The 26,307-nt window shown below is 40.1% G+C and overlaps 1 protein-coding gene across 4 annotated transcripts; it reads left to right on the forward strand.

Annotated features, from left to right (window-relative positions):
• The first annotated feature begins 8 nt into the window (after positions 1-8).
• CASP8 (caspase 8) lies at positions 9-25,458 on the forward strand. Of its 4 annotated transcripts, XM_019838462.2 has the most exons (10): positions 10-345; positions 1,867-1,986; positions 10,643-10,981; positions 15,431-15,536; positions 16,279-16,417; positions 16,526-16,570; positions 16,967-17,031; positions 18,765-18,906; positions 22,430-22,931; positions 24,067-25,458. In XM_019838462.2, the coding sequence occupies exons 3-10, from the start codon at positions 10,677-10,679 to the stop codon at positions 24,200-24,202; spliced, it is 1,440 nt and encodes a 479-aa protein (XP_019694021.1). In that variant the 5' UTR covers positions 10-345; positions 1,867-1,986; positions 10,643-10,676; the 3' UTR covers positions 24,203-25,458. The 4 variants fall into 4 exon arrangements, with proteins under 4 accessions (XP_019694022.1, XP_019694021.1, XP_006935535.1 ...); XM_019838463.2 differs by lacking the exon at positions 1,867-1,986 and having other exon boundaries at positions 9-345; XM_006935473.5 differs by lacking the exons at positions 10-345; positions 1,867-1,986 and adding an exon at positions 2,684-2,838.
• The last annotated feature ends 849 nt before the right edge of the window (positions 25,459-26,307 follow it).

The following is a 26,307-nucleotide window of genomic DNA, read 5'->3' on the forward strand; positions in this document are numbered from 1 at the left end:
TAATTCTTTCTGTTGAGGAATTTTCTTTTTGGCTTGCCGAATACCAGATGCTGCTCTTGTCCCTTGTGATTTTTTTCAAGCCTTGCTGAATTTGCTAATAAGTTCTGAATGCCGAGAACGGGAAGTGAATCCCCTGGGGAGGCAGAAAGTGGAGTTATCGAAAGTAAAAGAAAACTTCTTCCTGGAGGTGTTTCCATCCCCACCCCCCCTCATCCCCACCCTGTTTCATGGGAATTTTCTCTGGTTGTGTGGAAAAGCCTTAGGAATTTGTATGAAATTAGGCAGTTCAGGGGTCTTGGCATCGGCACTTGGTGACTGTGATGTCGCTGGGACAGGGTGGAGCAGGTGAGTGCCTGGTACAGAGGTGGCTTCTGAATACCACGTTTCCGGGACTCACTCAGGGGGCAGAGTGGGCACACCTCAGGGTCCTGCCAGGGCCCCAGACCTCTGAGCAGGGTTTCCCTCTGAACCACAGCCTGTGGCCTTGCTACTTTTCATCCCTGAAGGATCTCCAATTCCTCTGCTACATTTCTGTTCTTAGTGTCTCTCCCCCCCTCCCCCAGCCTTGAATACAGACACAGTGTCTCTTTCCTGCTGGGTCAGTTTGGAGATTCATTTTTTACCTACTTAATTTGTTTTCTTCTCCACTTGGGCAGAGGGTTGAGTTAATTGTCAGATTCTCCCCTGCCCTGTTCTAGGTACTCTCTTCCCATTCCTCTCCCACCCCACTTCCTACCCTCCCTACTGCCTCCCAAAGGCTGCTCTAAATCTTTTGATAATATCCCTGAATTGATCTGTATCTTTGCAAAACATATCATTGTTTTGTGTATATACCCAATTTCTTAACTATGAACTGGAACTAGTACATAAGTTTCCTCATCATTAAATGGGATTCATACTACCTCATGAGGATTCAAGGAAATAATACAAGTTAACTACTTACAACAGTGACTGGTACTACTAAATTCCCAGGAAGTATTAGCAATTATTACTAAGTATTAGTATTATTTAAATTGTATTTTGCTCGTTCTGTTTCTTTTTTTAAAGAGCAAGCACTCTGGGGCACCTGGGTGGCTTAGTCGGTTAAGCATCCGACTTCAGCTTAGGTAATGATCTCACAGTTAGTGGGTTCAAGCCCTGCATCAGGCTCTTTGCTGACAGCTCAGAGCCTGGAGCCTGCTTCAGATTCTGTATCTCCCTCTCTCTCTTTCCCTCCCCCGCTCGCACTCTGTCTCTCAAAAATGAATAAATGTTAAAAGAATATTTTTAATTAAAAAAATTAAAAAAATAATAAAATAAAAAGCAAGCACTCTGGCACTTGAAATTCTAGGTTTTGCCAGGTCCCACTTTCTAACTCCTACATACTATTACATGATGGATAGTGTTCACAGTCCTATAGAAGGACTACATAAATTGCCCACCAATCCTCGGGCTGATCCAACCGGCAAACCTTGGCCAATATCTGATAGGTACAAAGTGGGTATCATGTTGCTTTATTTTGCATTTCTCGGGTCATTAAAACTTTTGAGCATCACCTTGTACACTTTGGCTGTTTAAGCATCCCTGTCAAGGAACTCCATGTTCATAGCCATTGTCCCTTTATGGGGTTTCTTCTTCTCCTTGATTTGCAGGAAATATTTGTAGGTTATAGATATTGCTACTCCTGTGGCAGGTTCTGGGAACACAGACATGAGAGATATGGTTCCTGCCCTTCTGAAGCTCACAGCCTAGCACAGGGACTGGTCACAAAACAGTGGAACAAATGCTGGGGTGGATGCTCAGAAAGCATCAAGAATCAGGGAATACCTCCTAGGCTATGATTGAGCTACTAATAGGATTTCCCTCTGTTGCTATGTTCTCACTCAGACTTTATGGGCAGAATCAAATGGTAGTGAAAGGCATCGATATTACCACGGCAACTGTACCTAGCCCTCTACAGGTGAGAAGGAACTTTCAGATACTTTGTGTAATCCGCTCAGCCCTAAGGTGAGTCTCTGCCTTCTGAAAGCTTATATTCTATTTGGGGAAAGAAAAAAGGAAGGGAAATGTTTGATTTTTTTTCTTCTTTTAACCTCAAAAAACATTTCAACTGACTCACAGCAAAAAGGCTGGGCTAATGTTGTGTTTTGTTCAGTTATATCTCCAGGGCCCAGACTATGGTAAGGACCCCAGAATTCTTCTCTTTGGTAAGGTCATCTGGGCCTTTCAGGTGAAGGGCCTTTGATTCTAGAGTTTTCTAGGCTACTGAGGGTGGGGTCTGGTGGCCTCCTGACCCATGAAGGTGATCTTTGTATTCTGTGTAGATGGGAAACCAGGAGAGTTAGCTGTGGGGGTTAGCAGACCTTCTCAGAGCCATGATGAGGGCTTTGCAGTTATCAGATCTCTCAGAAGTGCTCAACTGATATTTATTGAGTGAAAACATTAAAATCTTCGTAATGAACCCCGAAAAATCTGTGAATTCCTGAAATATGGAAAGAAAGGGTTCGTAGTTATCATTCAGTCCCAACTTTCTCATTTTGGAAGGTGGTAATGAGGTCCCAAAGGCAAAATGACCCGTCCAAAATCTCGCAGAGTCAAAGCTCAGGGGGCCAGGTTCCCCACCCAGCCCCCTGTCCCATGTTCCTCTAGGACTCTTTTGAGCTCTGGGAGGAGGTGCTGCTCGGAGGCGAGTCGGCCTCAGTAAGCCTATGTGACTCAGATATTTCAAAACAGGAAGTAGAGCGAGCTGTGCCTCGTTCTTCCTCAGTTCTTCTGAAGCTCTTTCTTTAGAAACATCAGGAAACAGGGGTCTGTGAAGAAGCTGCTGCCACTGTGAGGGTCCCAGGATTCGCTTCTTTGGTAAGGTGGTTGGGCCTGCAGGGAGAAAGGGCCTTTGATTCTGGAGTTTTCTAGGCTGCAGAGGGTGGGGAAACCGCAAGAATTAGCAAGCAGTCCTTCTGAGACCCACGGTGAGGGCCCTACAGATTCTAGATCTCAAGGCCCCCTCCAGCTGAGGTTCGGTTTTTCTGGAATGATCCAGGTATAGCTATACAGGGAACCTCATCCTTAATCAAATTGTGACATAAACAGTGGTAGGGTTGGGACCCTGGAATGAGATCACACCATCTAAGTCCGGGTTCTAGCACATACAGGTTTGATTTATAAGGTTCTGATCCGTTCTGTGCCAAAGTGGATTTATTAAGAATTCCTGGTTTTGTGTTTTGGGAGGGTTTTTTTGCCTTAAATTTTTTAAAATTATTTTAATCTTTAAACATATTATGATTACATGCCTTTTTTGGTTACATTCCTTCACTGGCTTCCATCTGCAAGTAGAATAAAATCTAAATCTTTGCACGGCTTGTCACTGAAGCCCTCAAGTGAGATGTTCAAATCTGAGCTTGCCACCTCTCTTACTAGCTTCTTTCTAAACTTTTTTTTTTAACAATAGTAACATGAAGATGATAATACCAATTTCTTCAGAGGCTTGTAGTACAATGAATCAAAAAATATTTTTATGTTTATATGCATATGTTATAAGCGCCTGTATATCATAATAAACATTTATATCAAATACTCTGGGACATAAATTTATCATTAAAAATATTAAAGATACTTATATGTTGTATAATACAAATATACTTACGTGGATTTATTATTTAACAGATATTATATAATCAAAAGTAAAAGAAAGCTTCCTGGAGGCCATTCCTTTCTTCTGGCTTATATATATTATTCATGAAAATATTCAAATTTATGTATTTCATGTATGTATATAAATACATTACATATATGCATTTATACACACACACACACGTGAATATAGTTGGAAGGAAACCAAATGTAACCAAAGAGTTATCTAAATGGTGAGTTTCTAAGTAATTTTTCTTTTTCTTTTTATACTTTTCGGTACTTTCTCTAAGGGGTAAGTGTGACTTTTACTATTTTAAGATCAGAAAAATACAATGATAAAAGTTCTTTTAAAAATATTACTGTAACAAAGTTTCTAGCTCCTGATCTTATGGGGTAAACCTAGGTCCCATAAAACAAGGACCATCCCCCAGTTCCTGTATCTACCGATCTCAGTGTCTAGAGGTGGCTCCTTGGCCAGTAGTGTCAAGTTCTGTTGCAGCTGATTCTTTTCCAGGCACTATGACTAGAGAGATGTATGACCTAAACAAAGACTGAATATTATGCCATAGTGTGTCCTGTAAAACCTTGGCCAGAAAAGAAGCCTCTCCAGCATTTTTCCAATGAACTTTCCATTTTGATGTGATGCAAAAATCATTTAGAAAGCATTGTCTATTATTGCAAAGATAAGAAAATGAATGCGATGAGGCAGCTACAGAGGACAGGAGCCAAGGGCCAATCATATTCTAATCAACCTCAGGTCATCCTGGCCTGAGGATCATCAAAATCATTGTATGATTATTATTATTTATATACTGTCAGAAAATGCTATTAAATATGTAACAGACGCCTTAAGAGGGCTTCAGTAGTTAGTACTTCTAGGAAATTATTGTAAGAAAATAATCAGAGTTGTATATGGAGACAGACATTTTAAGATCTTATTCTATATGTAAGCAGAGACTGTTCTATAAATTATGGCCCAATCATATGATTAGGTACTTGACAAATTTTAAAATCCGTGCAGTAGAAGAAAAAATGAAGATATCAAGATGTACTTACAATATTACCATTGGAAATATCCACTTATACCACAGAAATATGGTATGATAAAATACAAGGGAAAATATAAATACGTAAAATATTTGGTAGGAAAGATAGTAAAATATTAGATAAAATATTGATTATTTCGATATTAAAATATTATTATTATCTTTGGATGGTGAATCATAGACAATTTTTATTTTCTTTTTTATCTTTTCTGTATTTTCTAAAATGAATACAATGAGCATTGTTATAAAAAAATTTGTAGAGGGAAGAAAAGAGATTCTGCTTTCATTTGATTCTTTGGTTCATTTGACTGTGTAAAATGAGATTTTAACAGTGGTTAGAACTGAAAAACTTTTTAAGGACATTGGAGCTAATGGTGCTAAACAGGGCTGGACCTAGTTTAGATCCTTTCCAACTTATGAATGAAAATGGGCCTTTAAGAGGTGATTTTAATTTAAATATAAGTTCTTGTAGAATAAGTAATACATGCACCTAGGAAAATCCAAACTGTAAGCCTTATTTTCTGCCTACCCCCTGGCCTCGTCGTCCACTCCACCCCTGGGCTTCTAGTTTGTCTCCTCTGAGGCAAACCGCTGAAGCAGCTTCTTGTGTATTCTATTCAAAGATCTGTGAATACACAAATCCATGCACCACTTGATAATACATTGTATAGATCTTCCCATTCTTTAAAAATATCTGAGTAGAGTTTCATTGAACTTCTGATATTGATAAACAGTTGTTTCTGCCCTTTTGTTCTTTCAAGCAGTACAGACATGAATAGCTTTGTACATGTTTTTAAGTACATGGCGTTTAAGCTAATGTAGGAAAAACTCCTAGAAGTTAAATTGTGAAGTCATTTTATATTTTTACCGATATGACCAAATTACCTACCTACCTGTTTTTATTTCTACCATCTCGCAACACTGTGTATTGCAAGTTTTGTACCTCACCAATTTGGCAGTTGAAAAATGGTCTTTTGTAATTTCAACTTGCTTTTTTTTTTCTTGGTGAATGAGGTTGAATACGTTTTCAAATGTTTGAAAGCCATTGGTTTAAAAAAATAAAGCCACTGGTACTTTCTTTTCTCTGAACTCTGTGCTTATGATGCTTATGAACTGTGTGGTTACCTGTTTATGCATTGGATTGGATCTCTTTATCTCTTTTATCTCTTTTTCAAAAAAAATGGACTTACGGAAGCCTTATTTTAAGAAAATAGGTCCTTTTTCTACTTTTTTCCCGAAGTGCAAGATTTATTGATTTTTAAATTTTGCTTGGCTTATTTTTGCAGAATATTTTGGTTATTATTTAAGGACATTTATCAACCTTTATTTGTTGGTTTCCAGGTTTTCTGTTGTACTTACAAAGGTTCTTCACCACGGCATGATTATTTTAAAAAATTGTCCTGTATTTCTTTCCTGAGTATTTTAATTTTTGGGTTTGAATCTCTGGTCCATCTGCAGCTTATTTTAATGTATGGTCCATTTGTTTGTTCTAGAAGTCTGCCCAATTGTTTTAACACCATGTGTTGAAAAAGCCACCTAGGGGCGCCTGGGTGGCGCAGTCGGTTAAGCGTCCGACTTCAGCCAGGTCATGATCTCGCGGTCTGGGAGTTCGAGCCCCGCGTCAGGCTCTGGGCTGATGGCTCGGAGCCTGGAGCCTGTTTCCGATTCTGTGTCTCCCTCTCTCTCTGCCCCTCCCCCGTTCATGCTCTGTCTCTCTCTGTCCCCAAAATAAATAAACTTAAAATTTAAAAAAAAAAAAAAAAGAAAAAGCCACCTAAATGTGGATAGCCCTTTCTGTAGTATGTTTGGCTTGGCCATTTTTCATTGTTAACTTCTAATTAACACATTAATTTCTAATTTCATTGCTAACTTCTAAAAGAGAATATGGACTGCACTATTTCTGCTCTTTGGAAATCTCACATTAAGATTTTCTTTGTGGACAATCTTCGTGACTATTTGATATGTGTTTGAAAGGACGTGCATTTGCTACTGGGAGGAAATACTGTTACAGTTTGTCATTTGTACCACCTGGATATTCCAGTCTTCTACTTAGTCTATTAGACTTTTTATTTTCTAAGAAAGGTATGTGTGGAAGTTTCCTTCTCCTTTGGGGGCAAATAAGGTCTCTGAGGTCTCTTAAAGTTCTTTTTTAACGTTCAAGTTCTTCTAATACGTTCTTTTCTTTCAAGAACACACATGTGGTAGTGCCGCTCTTCTCCCTGGTCTCCTTTCCTGGTTAATCTGCCCTTGGCATCCCAGACAGCCTCGTTTCCTGCTCCTCCTTCACTTACTCTCTTACAGTACCTTAAACCCAAGAACACACCCAAGTGTTTTTACAGTAGTTTCATTTTCACAGACACTATCTGCATACATTCTTCATAACGTATTACAGGAAAAGGGCAATTCTCCTTCCTCATGTCTTCACCCCCAAGTCCTAGTTTTCTCCTTCATTTCCCAGAAGAAACTTTTGAATTTGGTATGTCTCTTCCCAGAACCTCCTTAACTTTTTCTTTTCCACTTTTGTATGTGTATCTGTAACCACTGAAAGTGTAATAGTATTGTTTTGAGTATTTTTTAAAAAGTGGATGTATGATTTTTAAACATTTTTTAATGTTTATTTATTTATTTTGAGAGAGAGGGAGAGAGAGAGAGAGAGAGAGAGAGTGAGGGCTAGCACAGCACCAGGGAGAGGCAGAGAGAAAGAGGGAGATAGAGAATCCCAAAACGGCTCCATACTCTGAACTGTGAGATCATGACCTGAGCCGAAATCCAGAGTTGTCTGCTTAACCGACTGAGCCGCCCAGGTGCCCTGATGTATGATTTTTTTTTTAAATATTGCAATTTCTTTTTCTGTTTTTTTTTTGTACTGTCATAATAACACATCTTGGATAGCTATCGTTTTTATTTCAGAAGATAGAGTACATTTTCTTAACTGCTGCATAATATTCTGTAGTATGACCATACCTTGTTTTATTTAGACATTTCTTTATTGATGGACATTTGGGGTGTTTCCAGTTGTTCAGGGTTACACATTGTGTGGTGGTGACACTCCATGCACATATCCTGTTTAGCACATGTGTGTTTCTATGGAGTGTGGTTTAAGGAATGAGCTTGCTAGTTTGTTCCCTTATATGTCCAGTGAAGTTTGCTGCATTAAAAAAAAATTTTTTTTAATGTTTTATTTTTTGAGAGAGAGAGACACACACACAGAAAGTGAGCAGGGAGGGGCAGAGAGAGGGAGACAAAGAATCCAAAGCAGGCTCCAGGCTCCAAGCTGTCAGCACAGAGCTCAACACGAGGCTCGAACCCATGAACCCTGAGATCATGACCCGAGCTGAAGTTGTACACCCAACCGACTGAGCCACTCAGGTGCCTCTGCTGCATTTCAAATATATGCTGTTAGATGGTGGGTATATATAAGATATCTTTTCTAAATAAAATAATTTTCATGATAATTGATTGCTTTTGTGAAAGATGTAGGCTCTGGAGCCTTTGTGAATCCAGTGCAAAGTGTATCTTCCTAAGAGATTTCTAGTTTCCTGAATCAAGAAAACTTGTCTAAACAAGGATGTAAGTCCTGGGGCGCCTGAGTGGGTCAGTCCGTTGAGCGTCTGACTTCAGCTCAGGTCATGATCTCACAGTTTGTGGGTTTGAGCCCCGTGTGGGGCTCTGTGCTGACAGCTCCGAACCTGAAGCCTACTAAGGATTCTGTGTCTCCTTCCCTCTCTGCCCCTCCCCCACTCATGCCCTGTCTCTCTCTCAAAAATTAACATTAAAAAAAAGTTATAAACAATAATGTAAGCTCTAGGTTAAAAGGGAGAAAAAAGGTTTTGCCCCATAATTCCAATTCTAAGAGTGAGGTAATCAGAATTATACACAAGATATATAAAAAAGCTTCTCAATACAGTATTATTTTTAAGAGTAAAGAAATTGAAAATTCTTTAAAATAAATTTCGAGACATCTGGATGGCCAACAGGCACATGAAAAGATGCTCAACGTCGCTCCTCATCAGGGAAATACAAATCAAAACCACACTCAGATATCACCTCACGCCAGTCAGAGTGGCCAAAATGAACAAATCAGGAGACTATAGATGCTGGAGAGGATGTGGAGAAACGGGAACCCTCTTGCACTGTTGGTGGGAATGCAAATTGGTGCCGCCGCTCTGCAAAGCAGTGTGGAGGTTCCTCAAAAAATTAAAAATAGACCTACCCTATGACGCAGCAATAGCACTGCTAGGAATTTACCCAAGGGATACAGGAGTCCTGATGCATAGGGGTACTTGTACCCCAATGTTTATAGCAGCACTCTCAACAATAGCCAAATTATGGAAAGAGCCTAAATGTCCATCAACTGATGAATGGATAAAGAAATTGTGGTTTATATACACAATGGAGTACTATGTGGCAATGAGAAAGAATGAAATATGGCCCTTTGTAGCAACATGGATGGAACTGGAGAGTGTTATGCTAAGTGAAATAAGCCATACAGAGAAAGACAGATACCATATGTTTTCACTCTTAGGTGGATCCTGAGAAACGTAACAGAAACCCATGGGGGAGGGGAAGGAAAAAAAAAAAAAAAGAGGTTAGAGTGGGAGAGAGCCAAAGCATAAGAGACTCTTAAAAACTGAGAACAAACTGAGGGTTGATGGGGGGTGGGAAGGAGGGGAAGGTGGGTGATGGGTATTGAGGAGGGCACCTTTTGGGATGAGCACTGGGTGTTATATGGAAACCAATTTGACAATAAATTTCATATATTGAAACTAAACTAAAATAAAATAAATTTCGATATATCTGCATGCAAGAGATCAAGAAATAAAAATATGCCCAAGAAGAATATTTAGGGGCACCTGGGTGACTCAGTTTGTTAAGCATCTGACTTTGGCTCAGCTCAAGATCTCACGGTTCATGGGTATGGGCCCTGCATCCAGCTCTGCACTGACAGCTCAGAGCCTGGAGCCTGCCTTGGATTCCGTATCTCCCTCTCTCTGTGCCCTGTCCCCTGCTTGTGCTCTCTCTCTGTCAAAAAATAAACATAAAAAAAAAGAATATTTAATGGTTGGGGTAAATGTTTATTCTAAATATTAAGTGGGGGAAAATAGATGTATACACCTAGATATGCAACCTGATTCTAATTTTTATATAAATATTTCTGTGTGTGTGGTGTATGAATTATCATAACTCTGAGCATGTTATAATTTACCGTGTTTTCAATTTTCACACACACAAAAACCACTGATTTAGAAACCGAATTGAAAGGCTGACAGAGTCGACTTGGTTCATTTCCAGTCATGGGTTCTTGATCAGCTGTGGCTGCTGGTCCTGAGGTCTTTGGGGCACAACAGTACATCATGTCTTCCTAGCACTATTATTTCAGTCAGACCTCATCACTTCTCTGGAAGCAGCCCTTCCCATCTATTCTCCACACTTTTATTGTTAGTCTCAGACTGGATGACATTACAGTCTTTTCTTAGTTCCCTGTCACCTCTAGGACAAAGCCTGAGACCCACAGTGTGAGGCCCTTTGTAACAGTCCCTGTTCACAGCTTCATCCCTTTTCCCACCACCCCCACCCCCAAATACTTCATGCTTTACTTTATTGAGCTCCTTGTGCCAGCCTGAATTGACTTGAACATCCTTGCCTCCATCTTTCGCATAAATTACTTCTTGCCAAGAATTGTCCTTTCTTACCTCCTTCCTGAAAGTGTCTTCCCTTTAGGAAGCCCTTCCCCTGGGCTGAGTTGGGGCTCTTTCCTCTGTATTCCTACTGTACCCTGGTCACAACTCTCTGACTGTTGGCTAATTTGTATATCTACTTTACAAAGTAGTGAGCTACTTGAGAACAGAAACTTGTCCCTGTGTTTTGTTTTTTGCTTTTTTGTTTTTTGCCTTCTGTCCACAGTAGAATATCTGATGTGTGGTAGAAATAATAGTTTTGATGAAGTTTTCTTCCTCATCTGAATGTACTATTGTATTTTGTCCTAGGCTACAATTAACATTCTCCTGACACTTGACCAACATGGATTTCAGTAAATGTCTGTATAATATTGGGGAACAGCTGGGCAGTGACGAGCTGGCCTCCCTCAAATTCCTGAGCCTGGACTACATCCCACAAAAGAAGCAAGAACCCATCAAAGATGCCTTGATGTTATTCCAGAGACTCCAGGAAAAGAGAATGTTGGAGGAAAGCAACTTGTCCTTCTTGAAGGAGCTGCTTTTCCGAATTAATAGACTGGACCTGCTGTTCAACTACCTGAACACCAGCAAGGAAGCGATGGAGCAGGAGCTTCAGATACCAGGCAGAGCCCAGATCCCTCCCTACAGGTGGGGAGAACCTTCACAATTCAGACACTGGGAGGTGTGGGTGCAGTGGACATATCTTTGTGGGCAGGGCTGATGGCAGGTGTCTGTGTGGTATGACTTTGGAAGTTCCTTGAAGATGTTCCACCAGGGTCAGATTAAGACATTTAGAGACCCTATATATAATTCAGGAAAAAAAGTTAAGCCATAAAATAAAAACACTTTTGTTTCCAAAGTGAAATATTATCTATAGGTATGCTGAAATTAAAACAGACATCTGAATGTTGTCTCTCTCTGTTCTGTCTCCTCTTTTGTTGCCTCTGCTCTGCCTCTGTCCATAGCATGTGCTTACTTTGCCTATTATTGGATAAAGCGTCACTACTTCTTACATGAAATCCCCCTCCTGCCTGCTTGTGGATGACTATGGATATTCTCAGTGGGGTGTTAGGCTTTTATTCCACACTGAAAGACTTGAATCACAAAGTTCTCCAATGAGGGGTGTATGCTGCCATTCTGGACAGGTCAGGCTGGACCCCACGAAGACTGTCTGGCCCCTGTGTGCTTAGCTTCTGCCAGGAGAACAGTGGAGACTTTGGTTGTCTGTCCTGCCAAACGCCTCACAGCTAGGCCTCTCCCCACCTGTGGGAGAGTGGGTACCCAGGGCTGATAACAAGCCATGTTCTGTTACCTCTTGATGAGTTGGTAACAGACTTTTAAAATAGAAACACATTACCAACTTCTCTATTTCAATATCCCCTCTGTAAAGTTCTTTATAGCTTTCCTTCTGGAAACTTCTACTCAAGCCTTGGCTGTGGCCCATTTCTCAGTCTGTTCTTTCTTGTCATTAACAATGACATGTGTGACAGTAAGTCCTCACAGCCAGGGCTGAAAGCCACTATCTTCTACTGGCCTGTCTATTTATGAACACCCTGGTCCTTAATCTCAGAGATCTGAGATTCTGGCATGTTCCTTATCATACGTTTCTCTACTCGAAGCTTGAGCATTTTGAAAGAGAGAGATTCTGGGTATACGAGTTTCCTAGGGATGCTGTAACAAACTACCACAGACTGGGTGCCTTAGTGCAGTAGAGACATTTATACACTCATAGTTCTGGGGGTTAAAAGTTTGAAGTCAAGGTGTCAACAGGCTTGGATCCTTTCAGAGCTCTAGGGAGAATCTGTTTTATGTTTCTTTCTCCCCTAGCTTCTGGCACTGGCAGGCAATCCTTGGTGTTCCTTGTCTTTTAGATGAATCACTCTAAGCTCTGTCTCCTCTCTGTGCCTCTTTGTTGGAATTTCCCTCTTCTTGTAAAGACACCAGTCATTGGGTTAGGGCATACCCTAATTTAGTGTGACCTCATCTTAACAAGATTACATCAGCAAAGACCCTTTTTCCAAATAAAGTTGCATTCCCACATCCAGGATGGACATGAGTTTAGGAGAAGCATTGGGGGAGGACATTATTTAATACTGGATAACTTTGGCTTAATGGAATTGTGACGTCTCTATAACAATTTTTTCCATTAAGGCACAAATTAGTCCTAAAAACAACAACCCTAGAATGAGGAAAGCTGGAGAGTCTCATCTTAGGCCCACCATCTTGGTCTTCTGAAAGTTGCACTCCTTCTGCCACGTAAGCAAAGTTGAAGCATATTATCAATGCCACACAATGAGCTGTAACTCTCTGTTGGAGGGCTAAGAGTCCCTACAAGGGAGGATCTATCTGTTAAACTCTTTAACATGTTAGCTTGGGAACAAAAGGTCAGCACAAGTTCTACAGTTAATCATTGTTGGATGTTAGCCAGGAAATAAAAAGTATGCTAGTGTGGCCACTTTCCACTTATAAGAAAGCCCTAGACATTTTTATTTTCAAATTATAATTGCTACCTATAAAATAAGTATCTTATGAACTACCCAGATTTGTTTCTAGACGGTGATGGAAGCTAGTAAGTTTTAGTAATGAGGAAAGTAAAAGGGAAAATACTTTGTAATAAAGTTAAAAGGGACAGTAGCTTTTGATTGGACCTAATCTCAGCCAAACTTAGAAAGCTTTGGAGAAATACTTCTAGGGTAGAATCCATGAGAGGGAGGATGAAGCAGATGATAATACTGAGAACTTCCAGTTCCCACACTAAATTTATTTTCAGAATTTTCATTTTCTTTTTTTTTTATTTTTTTTTAACCTTTATTTATTTTTGAGACAGAGAGAGACAGAGCATGAACGGGGGAGGGTCAGAAAGAGGGAGGCACAGAATCTGAAACAGGCTCCAGGCTCTGAGCTGTCAGCACAGAGCCTGACATGGAGCTCGAACTCACGGACTGCGAGATCACGACCTGAGCTGAAGTCGGACGCTAACCGACTGAGCCACCCAGGCGCCCCAGAATTTTCATTTTCTAATTTGAAGTTAGCATGTTTTTGTGTTAACGTTATTTTCCTTTACACCATAATAGTGAAAGGTTTTCTGAATTATTAAACATTCCTTTGTTCGTTCAATAAACATATCCTGAGAACCTATCATGGATTAAGAAATAATAATGCCTGGGGCACCTGGGTGACTCAATTGGTTGAGCCTTTGACTCTTGATTTCAGCTTGGGTCTTGATCTCACTGTTGGTGGTGTGGAGCCCTGCAATGGGCTCCCCCCTGACAGCACAGAGACTGGTTGGGATTTTCTCTCTCTCCCTCTTTCTTTGCCCCTCCCTGGCTCTCTCTCTCTCTCTCTCTCTCTCACTCTCTTCCAAAATAAATAAACTTAAAAAAAGAAAAGAGAAACAATAAGGGTGTCTGGGTGCCTCAGTCATTTGAGCGTCCAACTTCAGCTCAGGCCATGATCTCACCATACATGAGTTCAAGCCCCAAGTCAGGCTCTGTGCTGACAGCTCAGAGCTTGAAAACTTCAGATTCTGTGTGTGTGTGTGTGTGTGTGTGTCTCTCTCTCTCTCTCTCTCTGCTCCTCCCCCATTCACATTCGGTCTCTCAAAAATGAATAAATGTTAAAAAAAAGTTAAAAAAAAAGAAATAATAATGCCTATTGTGTATTGAATACTTAGTATGTTGCCAAAGATTGGTTTAAGCACTTCAGATAAATATAGTCATGTCATTCTCAATATATCCCAGTGGTATATAGAATTATCTACAAGTTTATAGGTGAGGGAAAAAGTTCATAACATGTCTATAGTCACACAGCTCTGAGATGGTGGAACCAAGCTTCCAATACCTCAGTAGTCTGGGGCCTCTGCACTTACTGTACCTCATGACTCACTGGGCTTATGGAAACAAAAAGGACATGGACTCTGCTCTCAGGGGACTCAGAGAGTTTCATAAACAATTATAACATTGTGTGTAAACCTTCTGCTGTGGCAAAGGCACAGTGGGTTGAATGCAGCTCTGAAGACACTCAGGTGGTCCCTGAGCTGTTAGTGGATGAGTGGTTGGCTGTCTGCAGATGGACAAGGGAATGTGGGTGTGGGGAGCACAGCATGAGGGGTGAGGAGCAGGGCAGCCAGGTGTGTTTAAAGAGGAGATCAGGGTGGGTGGTGAGGAGTGGCCTGAGAAGCTGAAGGGTAGGCTGGGCTTCATAAAGGTCCGTATTCCAGAACCATGTGTTTGCCCTTCGTATGGGAGAGCACTGGCAAGTTTTAATTAAGGAAGTGACGATCCAGTTTGCATTTAAAAAAAAATTTTTTTTTAACGTTTGTTTATTTTTGAGACAGAGAGAGACAGAGCATGAATGGGGGAGGGTCAGAGAGAGGGAGACACAGAATCTGAAACAGGCTCCAGGCTCTGAGCTGTCAACACAGAGCCTGATGTGGGGCTCAAACTCACGGACCGCGAGATCATGACCTGAGCCAAAGTCAGCTGCTTAACCGACTGAGCCACCCAGGTGCCCCATCCAGTTTGCATTTTGAAAAGCATAATTTCCTAAGTAAAAACTTTTTTCTACTGAAACAAACTCTTGATTTTATAGTAAGGGACCAAGGAAAAACACACTTCACTTAACTGAAATGAACTGAATGACAAAATTAGTGGAACTTTAAGTTATGTTAAGGGGAGAATAGTTGGGCATGAGTCAATAACCTTCTGTGCCATCACAGCAGCCACTTTGCAAGAACTCCACTCATAAATTATGTCATTAGCTATCTTTGTTTTAAGGGGAAGTGAACAGAATCAAGTCTCCACTGTGACTCCTTTTATCAAATTGGAAATTATTTATGAAAACATTTCTTTTCTTTGATGTCTGTTTGTTTGTGTATATATGGATGTATGTATGTATTTAAAGAGCCCATGCACAAACCGAGAAGAGGCAGAGAGGAGAGAGAATCCCAAGCAGGCTCTGTGCTGTCAGTGCAGACCCCCATATGGGGCTTGAACTCACGAACCGTGAGATCATGACCTGAGCCAAAATCAAGAGCTGAATGCTTAACTTACTGACCCTAAGAAACCATATCTAAAGTGTCTCCATTTCCCACCACAGGGTCATGCTTTTTCAGATTTCAGAAGATGTAAACAAATTGGAATTGAGGTCGTTTAAGTTTCTTTTGAGCCAGGAGATCTCCAGATGTAAAGTGGATGATGATATGGTAAGACCCGGTGTTTCACCAAGATTTGGTCCTGAGGTTGAGTCAGCCAGTGAGAACTGCTGAGACTGGAGAGAGGGCTAGTCTAGTAAAAACAACTTGGACTCTCACTTTTCAACTGGGGGAGAAGAAAAAATTTGTCAGGCAGCAGTGTTGTAGATAGGATTCCATTGTATACTGGGAAATGCTTCTCACATTAATTATCAGGAGCATGACAGAGTCAGGAGCTACAGAGGAAGATTGATTGTGGAGGTACTGAAATCAACTGGGATCTGGAACTCTATGCGTGTGTATGCATGCGTGCGTGTGTGTGAACGCGGGACTGGAGGTGAATCAGGTACCAGAGGCAGTGTTGGGAGAGAGACAGTCCCCAGGGCTGTCACCATGGAGACCAGGGTACTGTGTCTTAGCCATGCATCTCAGGCTGTTTCACAGACTTCACACAAAGGTGCCCACAGGTAGTTTCAGCATAGGGCTTGGGGCCTAGGGCCTAGGGCCTGGATGCCATCTGATGTCATTTCTCTATCTTCTCACTTCTATCTGACTGATCCAGAAAACACAGAATTGCTTTTCTAGTGCTATATGGGTTTTATAAGACCAGGCAGGATGTCCTCTCAGGAGGGTCAGCTTGGGAAGCTAGGGTGGGCCCTCTGTTTGGAGAGAATGGAATTAAAAAAAAGAAAATCTAATCTAAAAGCCAGTATGTATCAATCCAGTCTTCCAACTTCATTTCTTTTCCTTTTAGAACTTGCTTGATATTTTCATAGAGATGGAAAAGAGGGTCATCCTAGGGGAAAGAAATTTGGACACTCTGAAAAGAATCTGTGACCAAATCAACAAGAGCCTGCTGAAGAAAATCACTGATTATGAAGAATTAAGCAGAGGTAGAAATAACTTGACAGCTGTGAATTAGCAAAATGTATTCTTAAATTGGCAAGTCCCTCTATGTCATGATTGTTTCTAATCAAGTATGTGTTTATTTTTTAATTCAGAGGGAAGAACGAGCCTTCAAAGAAGTCCAGATGAATTGTCAAATGGTAATATTGGAAATACGGTTTTTAGACTTACTTAATTTACTATCTGACACCCCTATTGCCTCCTCTCCACACCTTTCTACCACATCTACATCTTAATGGTCTTGCTCTCCTAGTATCAAGAAGTAGGCTCAGTGCCTGCTTGTCACCTCTACACATTGAAAAACATAAAAAAGTTGTCAAAAGACATACACCTTGCAGCCCCAGTGTGGCAAGTTCGAAATAGATGAAGAGTTAGTCAGTAAAAAGATTTTTACTTATTCTGTGGACTGCAAGGATATTGCATTCAAGGCAGTCTGTGAATTTTCATTTTAAAGGGGACCTTACGATGTCCTGGGTGCTTTGTGTTTCTTTACCAAAGTATCGTCCCTGCCATGTCTCATTCTCCGTTGCTTGTAGGGGAGGAATCCCTGGCAATGATGGCATTATCGGACTCTCTAGAAGAACAGGACAGTGAGTCACAGGTATGGAGAAATCCCGGTTCCTTTTTTCTCTTCACATTGCAGATTCTAGTTCTTATATTCCTTAGCTTTTAAGCTTCTTAGATAAACTACTTAGGGGCAGACACTTGTGGGAAATTTTGAGAACTATAGAAAATTTTCACAAAAGGACAAATTTTAAAATGTTATTTTTTAAGTTTTAATGTTAACAAGTGTTGACATCTTATTTCAAAACCAAAGACAAAAGCATTGGAATAGTTGGTGGGCAGAGTAAGTGAGAAGCCTCCTATGCAATTTTTTCAGCAGCTGCCTCAGCCTGAGTGGGAGAAAGCTTTGGGGGGAAAAGTCTAGAAGGACTGGGAAAAGCAAGCTTTTCTTTTAGCTTGATATTTCAAAAACTGTTTCTAGTTAGTGATTTAGGTGTAAGCAGCAAATGCTCATGATCTTGCCGGCTCTATATTTTTGTCTCAAGGAGCTGGTGCATGAATTGCCTTTCTAGACATAATTGCTTCGATTTATTAACCTTCAAAGACTCACCAGCTACATTCTGTTTCATTAGCCTGTTCCCTACTCTCTTTGGCGGGAAGCAAAGGAAACCCTGAAGGTTATCAGTCTAGTGGGAGACTTGAAAGTAAGCTGAGAGAGACCAGTTAAAAGTGGGCTCCTGAGCAGATTACCAGATCTAAGTCTGAAAATCAAAGAGTAACCAAAGTCATGTGGCACTTTGCAAATAGCAAAGTGCTCTGTAAGTGTGGTCCCTATTGAACTGCTAAACGTACTAAGTGCAAGAGAGCTCTGGTAACTTGCACAAAGTCTTAAGGTTATTAAGTAGTAGAGCCAGGAACTTGAGCCCTTAGTGCGGAGCCCTTTTCTCTACCTAGAGGAGCTGCATAGATTTCCCAATACGTGCTGAATATCTCAGCACTGAGACAGCCCTGGGAGAGTCAGAACACAGGGCCATCTCTGACTGATGCTGTCAGGTACTAGAATCTGGATCCTGTAACCTGCAGCATAGCCAAGACCTGCCTGACTAGTGCATCTCTCTCCTCCAATCGCTGTGATCCTGAGAGCCAAACTAAGTCATCGACTTTCAAAATCCAGGAACCACACTATGTCATGTGTGAAGGGCAGACCCTCAACTGTTAGCCCAGAAACATAGATGAGTTGAATGGCTAGCCAAGGGAATCACAAGGTGACAGACAGGCAACCCAAAGACAGCATTAGGATGTTCATTCATTCATCAACTCCTGACAGAGCTTTCACAAATTAATAAATTCTAGGGTGGGAGGGAGGAGAAAGTGGGTGATGCGCATTGAGGAAGGCACCTGTTGGGATGAGCGCTGGGTGTTGTATGGAAACCAATTTGACAATAAATTTCACATTAAAAAATTTAATAAATTCTAGTTCCTGGTGCAGATGTTAGCCACCTTGAGCGTAAACTAAAACAAATAATGAAAATATGCTCTGATGACAACCATATTAATATATGTGCAAAGTGCTCAGGAGGCCCAAGTACTGGGACACTGATTTTACACACTAACTGTGGGGCAGAAGTCTGGGGAATCATGTGTCCAGAGAACAGGTGGAAACCAGTTCACCAGAGAAACAATGTCAAGTTGGGGTAGGGACATTGTAAGTACACTTGGGTCCCAGTTTGGCTAAGGGGACAGACTGGCTTCTTACTAGGGAGTCATCTATTCACATCTCAAGTGTTTGACCCACAGAGTCAGCTCCTGGGTTGGATTTTTGTTTTCCAGACATCGGACAAAGTTTACCGAATGAAAAGCAAACCTCGCGGATATTGTTTGATCTTTAACAATTATGATTTTAGCAGAGCACGGAAGGATGTGCCCAAACTTCAGAACATTAAGGATAGGAATGGAACAAACTTCGATGCAGGTACAGTAGGACCCTGAAAAGAAGTGAAATATTTCTAATGCCTATGTTTTTATCAAAAGGAAAGAACAAAATTGTACCAACAGGGCCACATGTTTCAGAAAAAAAAAATAGATATATTTCCTGGTGGAAGTGAAGAACATTCTTATGTATTCGTTAGTTTTCTGCATTTGGTTTTTAATTTCTTAATTTCATTTTTTGAAGTGTTTATTTATTTTTGAGAGAGAGAGAGAGAGAGAGAGAGAGCATGAGCAGGGGAGAGAGGGGAGTACAGAGGATCTGAAGCAGGCTCTGTGCTGACAGCCAAGAGAGCCCGACGTGGGGCTCGAACTCACAAACCATGAGATCATGACCTGAGCCGAAGTTGGATGTTCAACTGACTAAGCCACCCAGGTGACCCTGCTTTTGTTTTTTTAAATTAATTTTTAATCAAAGTAATGTATCTAGGGTAAAATATTGAGTCTTAATAAAAGACTAATAATAAAAAGCAACAACAAGCTTTGCTTTTAATTCAACTAAACTAATACTGCTTCTGTAGAATGTATTAATTATTAGGTGTAAACATTGCTTTGGGATCAAGACCATATATAGGAGTTGCATTTATAGGGGCATCTGGGTGGTACATTTGGTCAAGCGTCCAACTTTTGGTTTCCGGTCAGGTTGTGATCTTGCAGTTTTGTGGGTTTGAGCCCCGCATCAGGCTGTGCACGACAGTGCAGAGCCTGCTTGGGATTCTCTTTCTCTCTCCCTCTCTCTCTGCCACTCCCCTACTCATGCTGTCTCTTTTAGCTTGATATTTCAAAAATTGTTTCTAGTTAGTGATTTAGGTGTAAGCAGCAAATGCTCATGATCTTGCCAGCTCTATATTTTTGTCTCAAGGAGCCGGTGCATGAATTGCCTTTCTAGACATAATTGCTCATCAGCTACATTGTTTCATTAGCCTGTTCCCTACTCTTTTTGGCGGGAAGCAAAGGAAACCCTGAAGGTTATCAGTTAGCTGTTAACTGTTAGCTGTCTCTGTCTCTCTCAAAATAATAAACTTAAAAAAAATTTTAGGGGCGCCTGGGTGGCTCAGTTGGTTAAGCGTCTGACTTTGGCTCAGGTCATGATCTTATAGTTCATGACTTTGAGCCTGCATCGGGCTCTATGCTGACAGCTCAGAGCCTGGAGCCTGCTTCAGAGTCTGTGTCTCCCTCTCTCTCTGCTCCTCCCCTGCTCGTGCTCTTTCTCAAAAATAAACATTAAAAAAAAATTAAAAATATTTTTAGAAGTTGCATTTATAAAAGTTGGGCTATAAGCGTAGATGAAATTGTCAGTCTTTAATAGAAATGGTCTTTTCAAATATTAAACTAGCCAGAAATTCTTTTGCTCAGCCTATTTAGGATAAGATTGAGAACTTATAGGTTAAATGAAAAAATAATTGGCAGCATGTGAAAATAGAAATGGTTACTACTAAAAGTGATAATAGAAATAATCCAATCCAACAACTGTATTTTTGAAAATGCCCTTAGCAGGGCCCTTAGTGTGGCTCAATTGGTTGATGTTATGAGTCATAATGTCAGGTAATGATATATATTTTTTTAACTGAATAAAGTTTGGAAAATTAATGTACGTTGATTTTAATCATCAAGATTCTGCTAATGGTCTCTGTTAACAGTTGTTTATTCAAGCAAATCTATTCTAAGATTTCAAAAGCCACAGAGCTGAAGTGCACCGACTGTATCACTCATCATCATATACCTTGGTATTGGAGAAACAGGCCTTTGATTTTCATTAATTTTCTGTTAAAACACTTTTATTAAAATAATATTTGATTGTATTTCTGGGTTTTTGGTCAAAGGGTAGGTATAAATTTGCAGATCTCTAGGATGAAAAAGTCTAGAGATCTAATGTATGACATAATGACTATAGTTAATAAGACTGTATTGAATACTAGTATTTCAGGTGAACTCATCACACACACACTCACACACAGTAATTAAGTATGTGAGGAGATATGTTATCAGCTTGACTATGGTAATAACTTCATGCTGTACACCTTAAATATATATAATTTTTAGTTTTAAAAAAAGAATCAGGCAGCCTGAAAACGTTGAAAGACTTTTACTAGATCTTAGAGCACTAGGGGGAAAAAATAATGTTATGCATATAGAAAACAAAGCAATGAAAAAATAATGCAATTACTAATTCCAGGAAAGAAAAAATTTAATAAGAAAAGAAGCATAATTAAGGTATATTTTCATCTTACTATTGATTCAACTAAAAGTTGTAAACAACTGGGGCACCTGGGTGGCTCAGTCAGTTAAGCGTCTGACTTCAGCTCAGGTCCTGATATTGTGGTCTGCAGTCCATGGGTTCGAGCCCCATGTCAGGTTCTGACCCTCAGAGCCTGCTTCGGATTCTGTGTCTCCCTCTCTCTGCCCCTTCCCCACTACTCTCTCTCTCTCTGTCAAAATAATGAATAAACATCAAAAATTTTAAAAGTTGTAAACAACTGAATAAGAGTTCATACGCTCATCCTGTGGGGTGCCTGGCTGGCTCAGTTGGTTGAGTGTCTGGACTCGATTTTGGCTTCAGTCATGATCTCATGGTTAGTGAGTTTGAGCACTGACAGTGCAGAACGTGCTTGGGATTCTCTCTCCCTCTTTCTCTGCCCCTTCTCTGCATGTGCATGCACTCTCTCTCTCTCTCTTAAAATAAATAAACTTAAAAAAATGCTCATCTTCCATAATAGGAACTCAATACATAAGTTACATAAGGCTAAAATTTATAAAATAGTAAATAGCAAAGTGCCCAAATTCGTTACAAGATGGAGGCTAATACCAAAAAAAAAAGTAGTTAAAAGTTGAAAGTGGTTGCATTCATGGAACATGATTGGGTAAAAGGGAGAAGTAGAAAAGGGATAGCTTTTTTGTAATAGGACTTTCAGTTCTACTTGACTTTTGAAAGGTTCATATCTTGCATTTTGGTAAACAATTTTTGAGAGTGCTTGAGATAAAATAAATATGGATCTTTTATTAAAAAGTGTTTTGGGGTGCTCCTGTGTGGCTCAATTGGTTGAGCATCTGACTCTTGATTTTGGCTCAGGTTATGATCCCAAAGTCATGGGATTGAGCCCTGCTTAAATTCTCTTTCTCTCTCTCAAAAAAATAAACATTTTAAAAAGTAAAATAAATTTAAAAATTTTAAAAATGTTTTTGCTTTTTGTTCTATGTAAGTAATACAATTATTATTTAGATTGGTTTGGTAGTAAGCCTATATAATAGCTTACCCATCTTATAGCCTAGTTGAGAAAAGACAAAAGGCCAACAATAGCACTCTCCCCTTTCTCATTTGCCTCAGGACTAGAAATGTTTTCTGCTAAGGGCAATACATATTAGAAAACTATGGAATTCAGCCAGGTGATATAAATGGCCTTGCTCTTCAGTTCTGTTTCACATTCTTTATCTGATCAATGTTCTCTCTATTGGGCTGTGGTCTGGGAATTACTGTGGTGTAATATGACTTTTCTTATTTCACTTTTCAGAAGCTTTGAGTAAGACCTTTAGTGAGCTTCATTTTGAGATTGTGAATTTCAAAGACTCTACAGCAAAGACAATCTGTGAAGTTCTGAAATCCTACCAAAGAATGGACCATAATAACAAAGATTGCTTCATCTGCTGTATCCTCTCCCATGGAGACAAAGGCATTATTTATGGCTCTGATGGGCAGGAAGCCCCCATCTATGAGCTGACTTCTTACTTCACTGGTTCAAAGTGCCCTTCCCTTGCAGGCAAGCCCAAAATCTTTTTTATTCAGGCTTGTCAAGGGGATAACTACCAGAGAGGTATAGCTGTTGAGACTGACTCCGAACAGAAGGAAGACTACTTAGAAATGGACTCATCATTTCAGAAGAGATATATCCCAGATGAGGCTGATTTTCTGCTGGGGATGGCCACTGTGAACAACTGTGTTTCCTACCGAAACCCTACGGAGGGGACCTGGTATATCCAGTCACTTTGCCAGAGCCTAAGAGAAAGATGTCCTAGGTAATTTTTGCTTGCTCTGCCTTTCATTCATTTCTAAATTTCTAGCTATGGATTACACAGTTGTACTTTCCAGGTAGGTTAGTTGCAAAATGGGAGAGGGGGCAACTGTTAATATCTTCAGCTCACAGATGGAAAAAAACTGAGGTACTTACGTCAGAGTTTCTTTTATTTAGCATCTGAAATGATAGGGTATCATAGAGCAGGGAATGATGGTAAAGTCAGCTCAGCTTTGTTTTTAGGTAGAACATGACTGAGCCAACTTAACTGGTTTTGGGAGTCTTCCAAGAAGGTACAATAACCCATTTCAATTTTTAACGTCCTCCAACTCTGTCAAAGTTGTATAATAGCTAACCAACCTTAAACCCTCTTGGTGTGTTGTGGGAGATAAGTACCAAGGAGTAGAAACCCTTTATATTCCCACCAATTTGGCCTAATTTGAAGCCACAAAATGTGGGAAAATATTCTTCCTTCATTTATTATACCCTAAATGATGGTTTTGTAGTCACAGTTCACACAAATGCACATGTAATGGGTGAATAGCAAGAAATCTTCTAGCTCTATATCTCACCATGCTTTAAGTGTATGAAGAGTGGGAATTTCCCATGGTAGACAAAGGAGTGAATCATAACATCAACACCATGTTTTTCTTTTGTAACCTTGACTACGAATGAGCAGGTTGCCCAGCTGACCTGAGAAGAGAGGCTGGTGAGAAAGGGGTGGAGCAACTGTAGGAGACATTGGGTTTTCCCTTGCCCCAAAGTGATCATTAGATGATCACAGAAGCAATGTTGATCTGAGGCAGAGGATGTTTGGGGGGCACTGAAGCAATTATGGTGGCAAGTGACATAGTACATAGAAGAGTAAGGTACAAACAGATCAGGTGGGAAAGAACTCAAATCTGATGTTGACACCGAGGTTTCTGATGGTCAGTAGAGATCTTGAGTAAACCAAAGGTAAGTTATTAAGCTCTGAAGCAACTCCTTTACCTGGAAAGCTTTGATACAAATTAGTTTAGCAACTTACGATTTCCAATGCCTGATGTTTTGAGGGAAAGAACTGTCCCTGAGTACAGCAGATGAGAAGGGTTTGCCAGTGTTGTTTCCCCACAGATGGTCACAATGTTGTTGTTTTTCAGGGGTGAAGATATCCTCACCATCCTTACTGAGGTGAACTTTGAAGTGAGCAATAAGGATGACAAGAAAAACATGGGGAAACAAATGCCACAACCTACTTTCACACTGAGGAAAAAACTCTTCTTCCCTCTTAATTGATGCTGTTTAGTTGCATAACACTATGCTTAATTTATTTGTTAGTAAAATGCTGCTATCAGCTTATTTTTTTTCTTTTGGATGGCAGGAAGGGGAGAGAATGGAAGTCAGGAAAACTTAATTCCTATGCAAATTCAAGCCTAAACCTCTGGCTTTGCAATAATAACTATTGGAGATTGATAGCCACAGGCATGGTTTTAATTTTATTTTTGATTCAATGAAAAAGTTCCTAAAAAACTTACAGTAGATAAAAAATACAATAAGTATAAATGAAATGTAACATCATAAAGTTCAAAAGCAGTGGCAGAATGTTCTTTGTACATCTCTCATCTGCTTTCAACCTAGAATCATTTTTCTAAATGTTTGTGAGAGACACAGAGCATGAGTGTGGGGGTGGGGGTGGGCAGAGAGAGAGAGACACACACACAGAATCTGAAGCAGGCTCCAGGCTCTGAGCTGTCAGCCCAGAGCCCCACACAGGGCTTGAACTCATGAACTGTGAGGTGATGACCTGGGCCAAAGTTGGGCGCTTAGCCAGCAGAGCCACCCAGGTGCCTCTCAACCTAGAGTCATTTGATTCCCTTCAAATTGTTAAGCATTAAATAAATAAAAAATAAAATAAAATAAAAAGGATGTTATTCCAAAGCTTTAACCTGGGACACAGAGTTAATGGTGGTGCAGAGATTTCATAAGGCATAAGAAGACTGGAAGTGGAGAAAGCAATTTCCCACTTGAGGACTCAGAATTAAGTGAATGTTGTTCAAGTATTGGGAGACGATGTCAAGAAAACCATAATTCTCCTCCTTTCCATGAAAGAACGAATTCCTCATTCTTGGTTCCTATGAGAATTTGTCAGGCTTACATTCCTGCTAACTGGATGTGATTCTATGGGGCAGAAGGTGAGGTACAACTGTAAAAGGTGTTGTTAAAAAGGAGACAGTAGGCCCCAAATGGAGTCCCTTGTGCTAAACTCCATGTCAGCAAGTTAAGACTTAATACCTAACCCAAATGCAATTCCCCAGGAATATAATCTTTAGTCAATCAACACGGAATCACCTGGTTAGCACTGGTGAAATAATCCTCCTGATTAACTCTTTCCATTCCCCTTAGGAGAGTGACCTAATTCAATTTGATCTTTAAATTTACTCAGTTAAATTTCTGTTGTTTAACAGTATGCAGGGGGATGCCAGTGACCTCCTCTCAAAGGTCACTGAGGGAGATTTTGTGATCTGACCTAGCTAAGAAAACAAACAAACAAACAAAAACCTACCTCATGTGTAATGCTCCCACATCCAACCTGAGCTCTTCTGGCATGTGTGCTGGGCAATCTCAGAAACATGTGAGCCTCCTCTCCTGAGTTATGAGGAAACCCTGATTTCAGACACCATGACTCTGTCTAGATTTAGATTATACAAAACTGAGGAATGATTTTCCTTGTTCTTATTATTTACAAGTACAATTAACCTCACTTTTGAAGGAACTGATGTTAATGGCATGAATTTTATTTTTTTGTACTTCCAGTCTCTCCCTTTCCAAGCCATCCTCTACACTAATTTATAAGTTTTTAAAAAAAATTTTTTTAACGTTTATTCATTTTTTGATAGAAACAGAGAGTGAATGGGGGAGGGGAAGAGAGAGAGGGAGACATAGAATCCCTAGCAGGCTTCAGGCTCTGAACTGACAGCACAGAACCTGATGCAGGGCTCGAACTCACGGACCTTGAGATCATGACCTGAGCTGAAGTCGGACACTTAACCGACTGAGCCACCCTGGCGCCCCTGTAAGTTTTTTTAAATATAAATTTGAAAATGTAATTTCTTATGTTAAAAGCTTTTTTACCAATTCATTTGCTTTTGTTCTAACAATATTGTATCCCTTTCATGTATTTGCATTTGCTCTTTCTTTATGTGTTAATTCTAAATCTTTATAAACTTAAAAAAAACTGTTTCTTTAAAGAATGTTTTTTGAATAGTATTTCTTTTCAATAATGTTTTTAACATTATAAAATAGAATTTTAACTTACTGTTGGTTGGAGATTGTTTTGTTCATTTTGTGTTTGTTTTTTGTCATTGACCTCTCACAGGTGGAAAATGTTTGGATCATAGATA

This window comes from Felis catus, chromosome C1 (genome assembly GCF_018350175.1).
Source record: "Felis catus isolate Fca126 chromosome C1, F.catus_Fca126_mat1.0, whole genome shotgun sequence".
Taxonomy (NCBI): Eukaryota; Metazoa; Chordata; class Mammalia; order Carnivora; family Felidae; genus Felis; species Felis catus.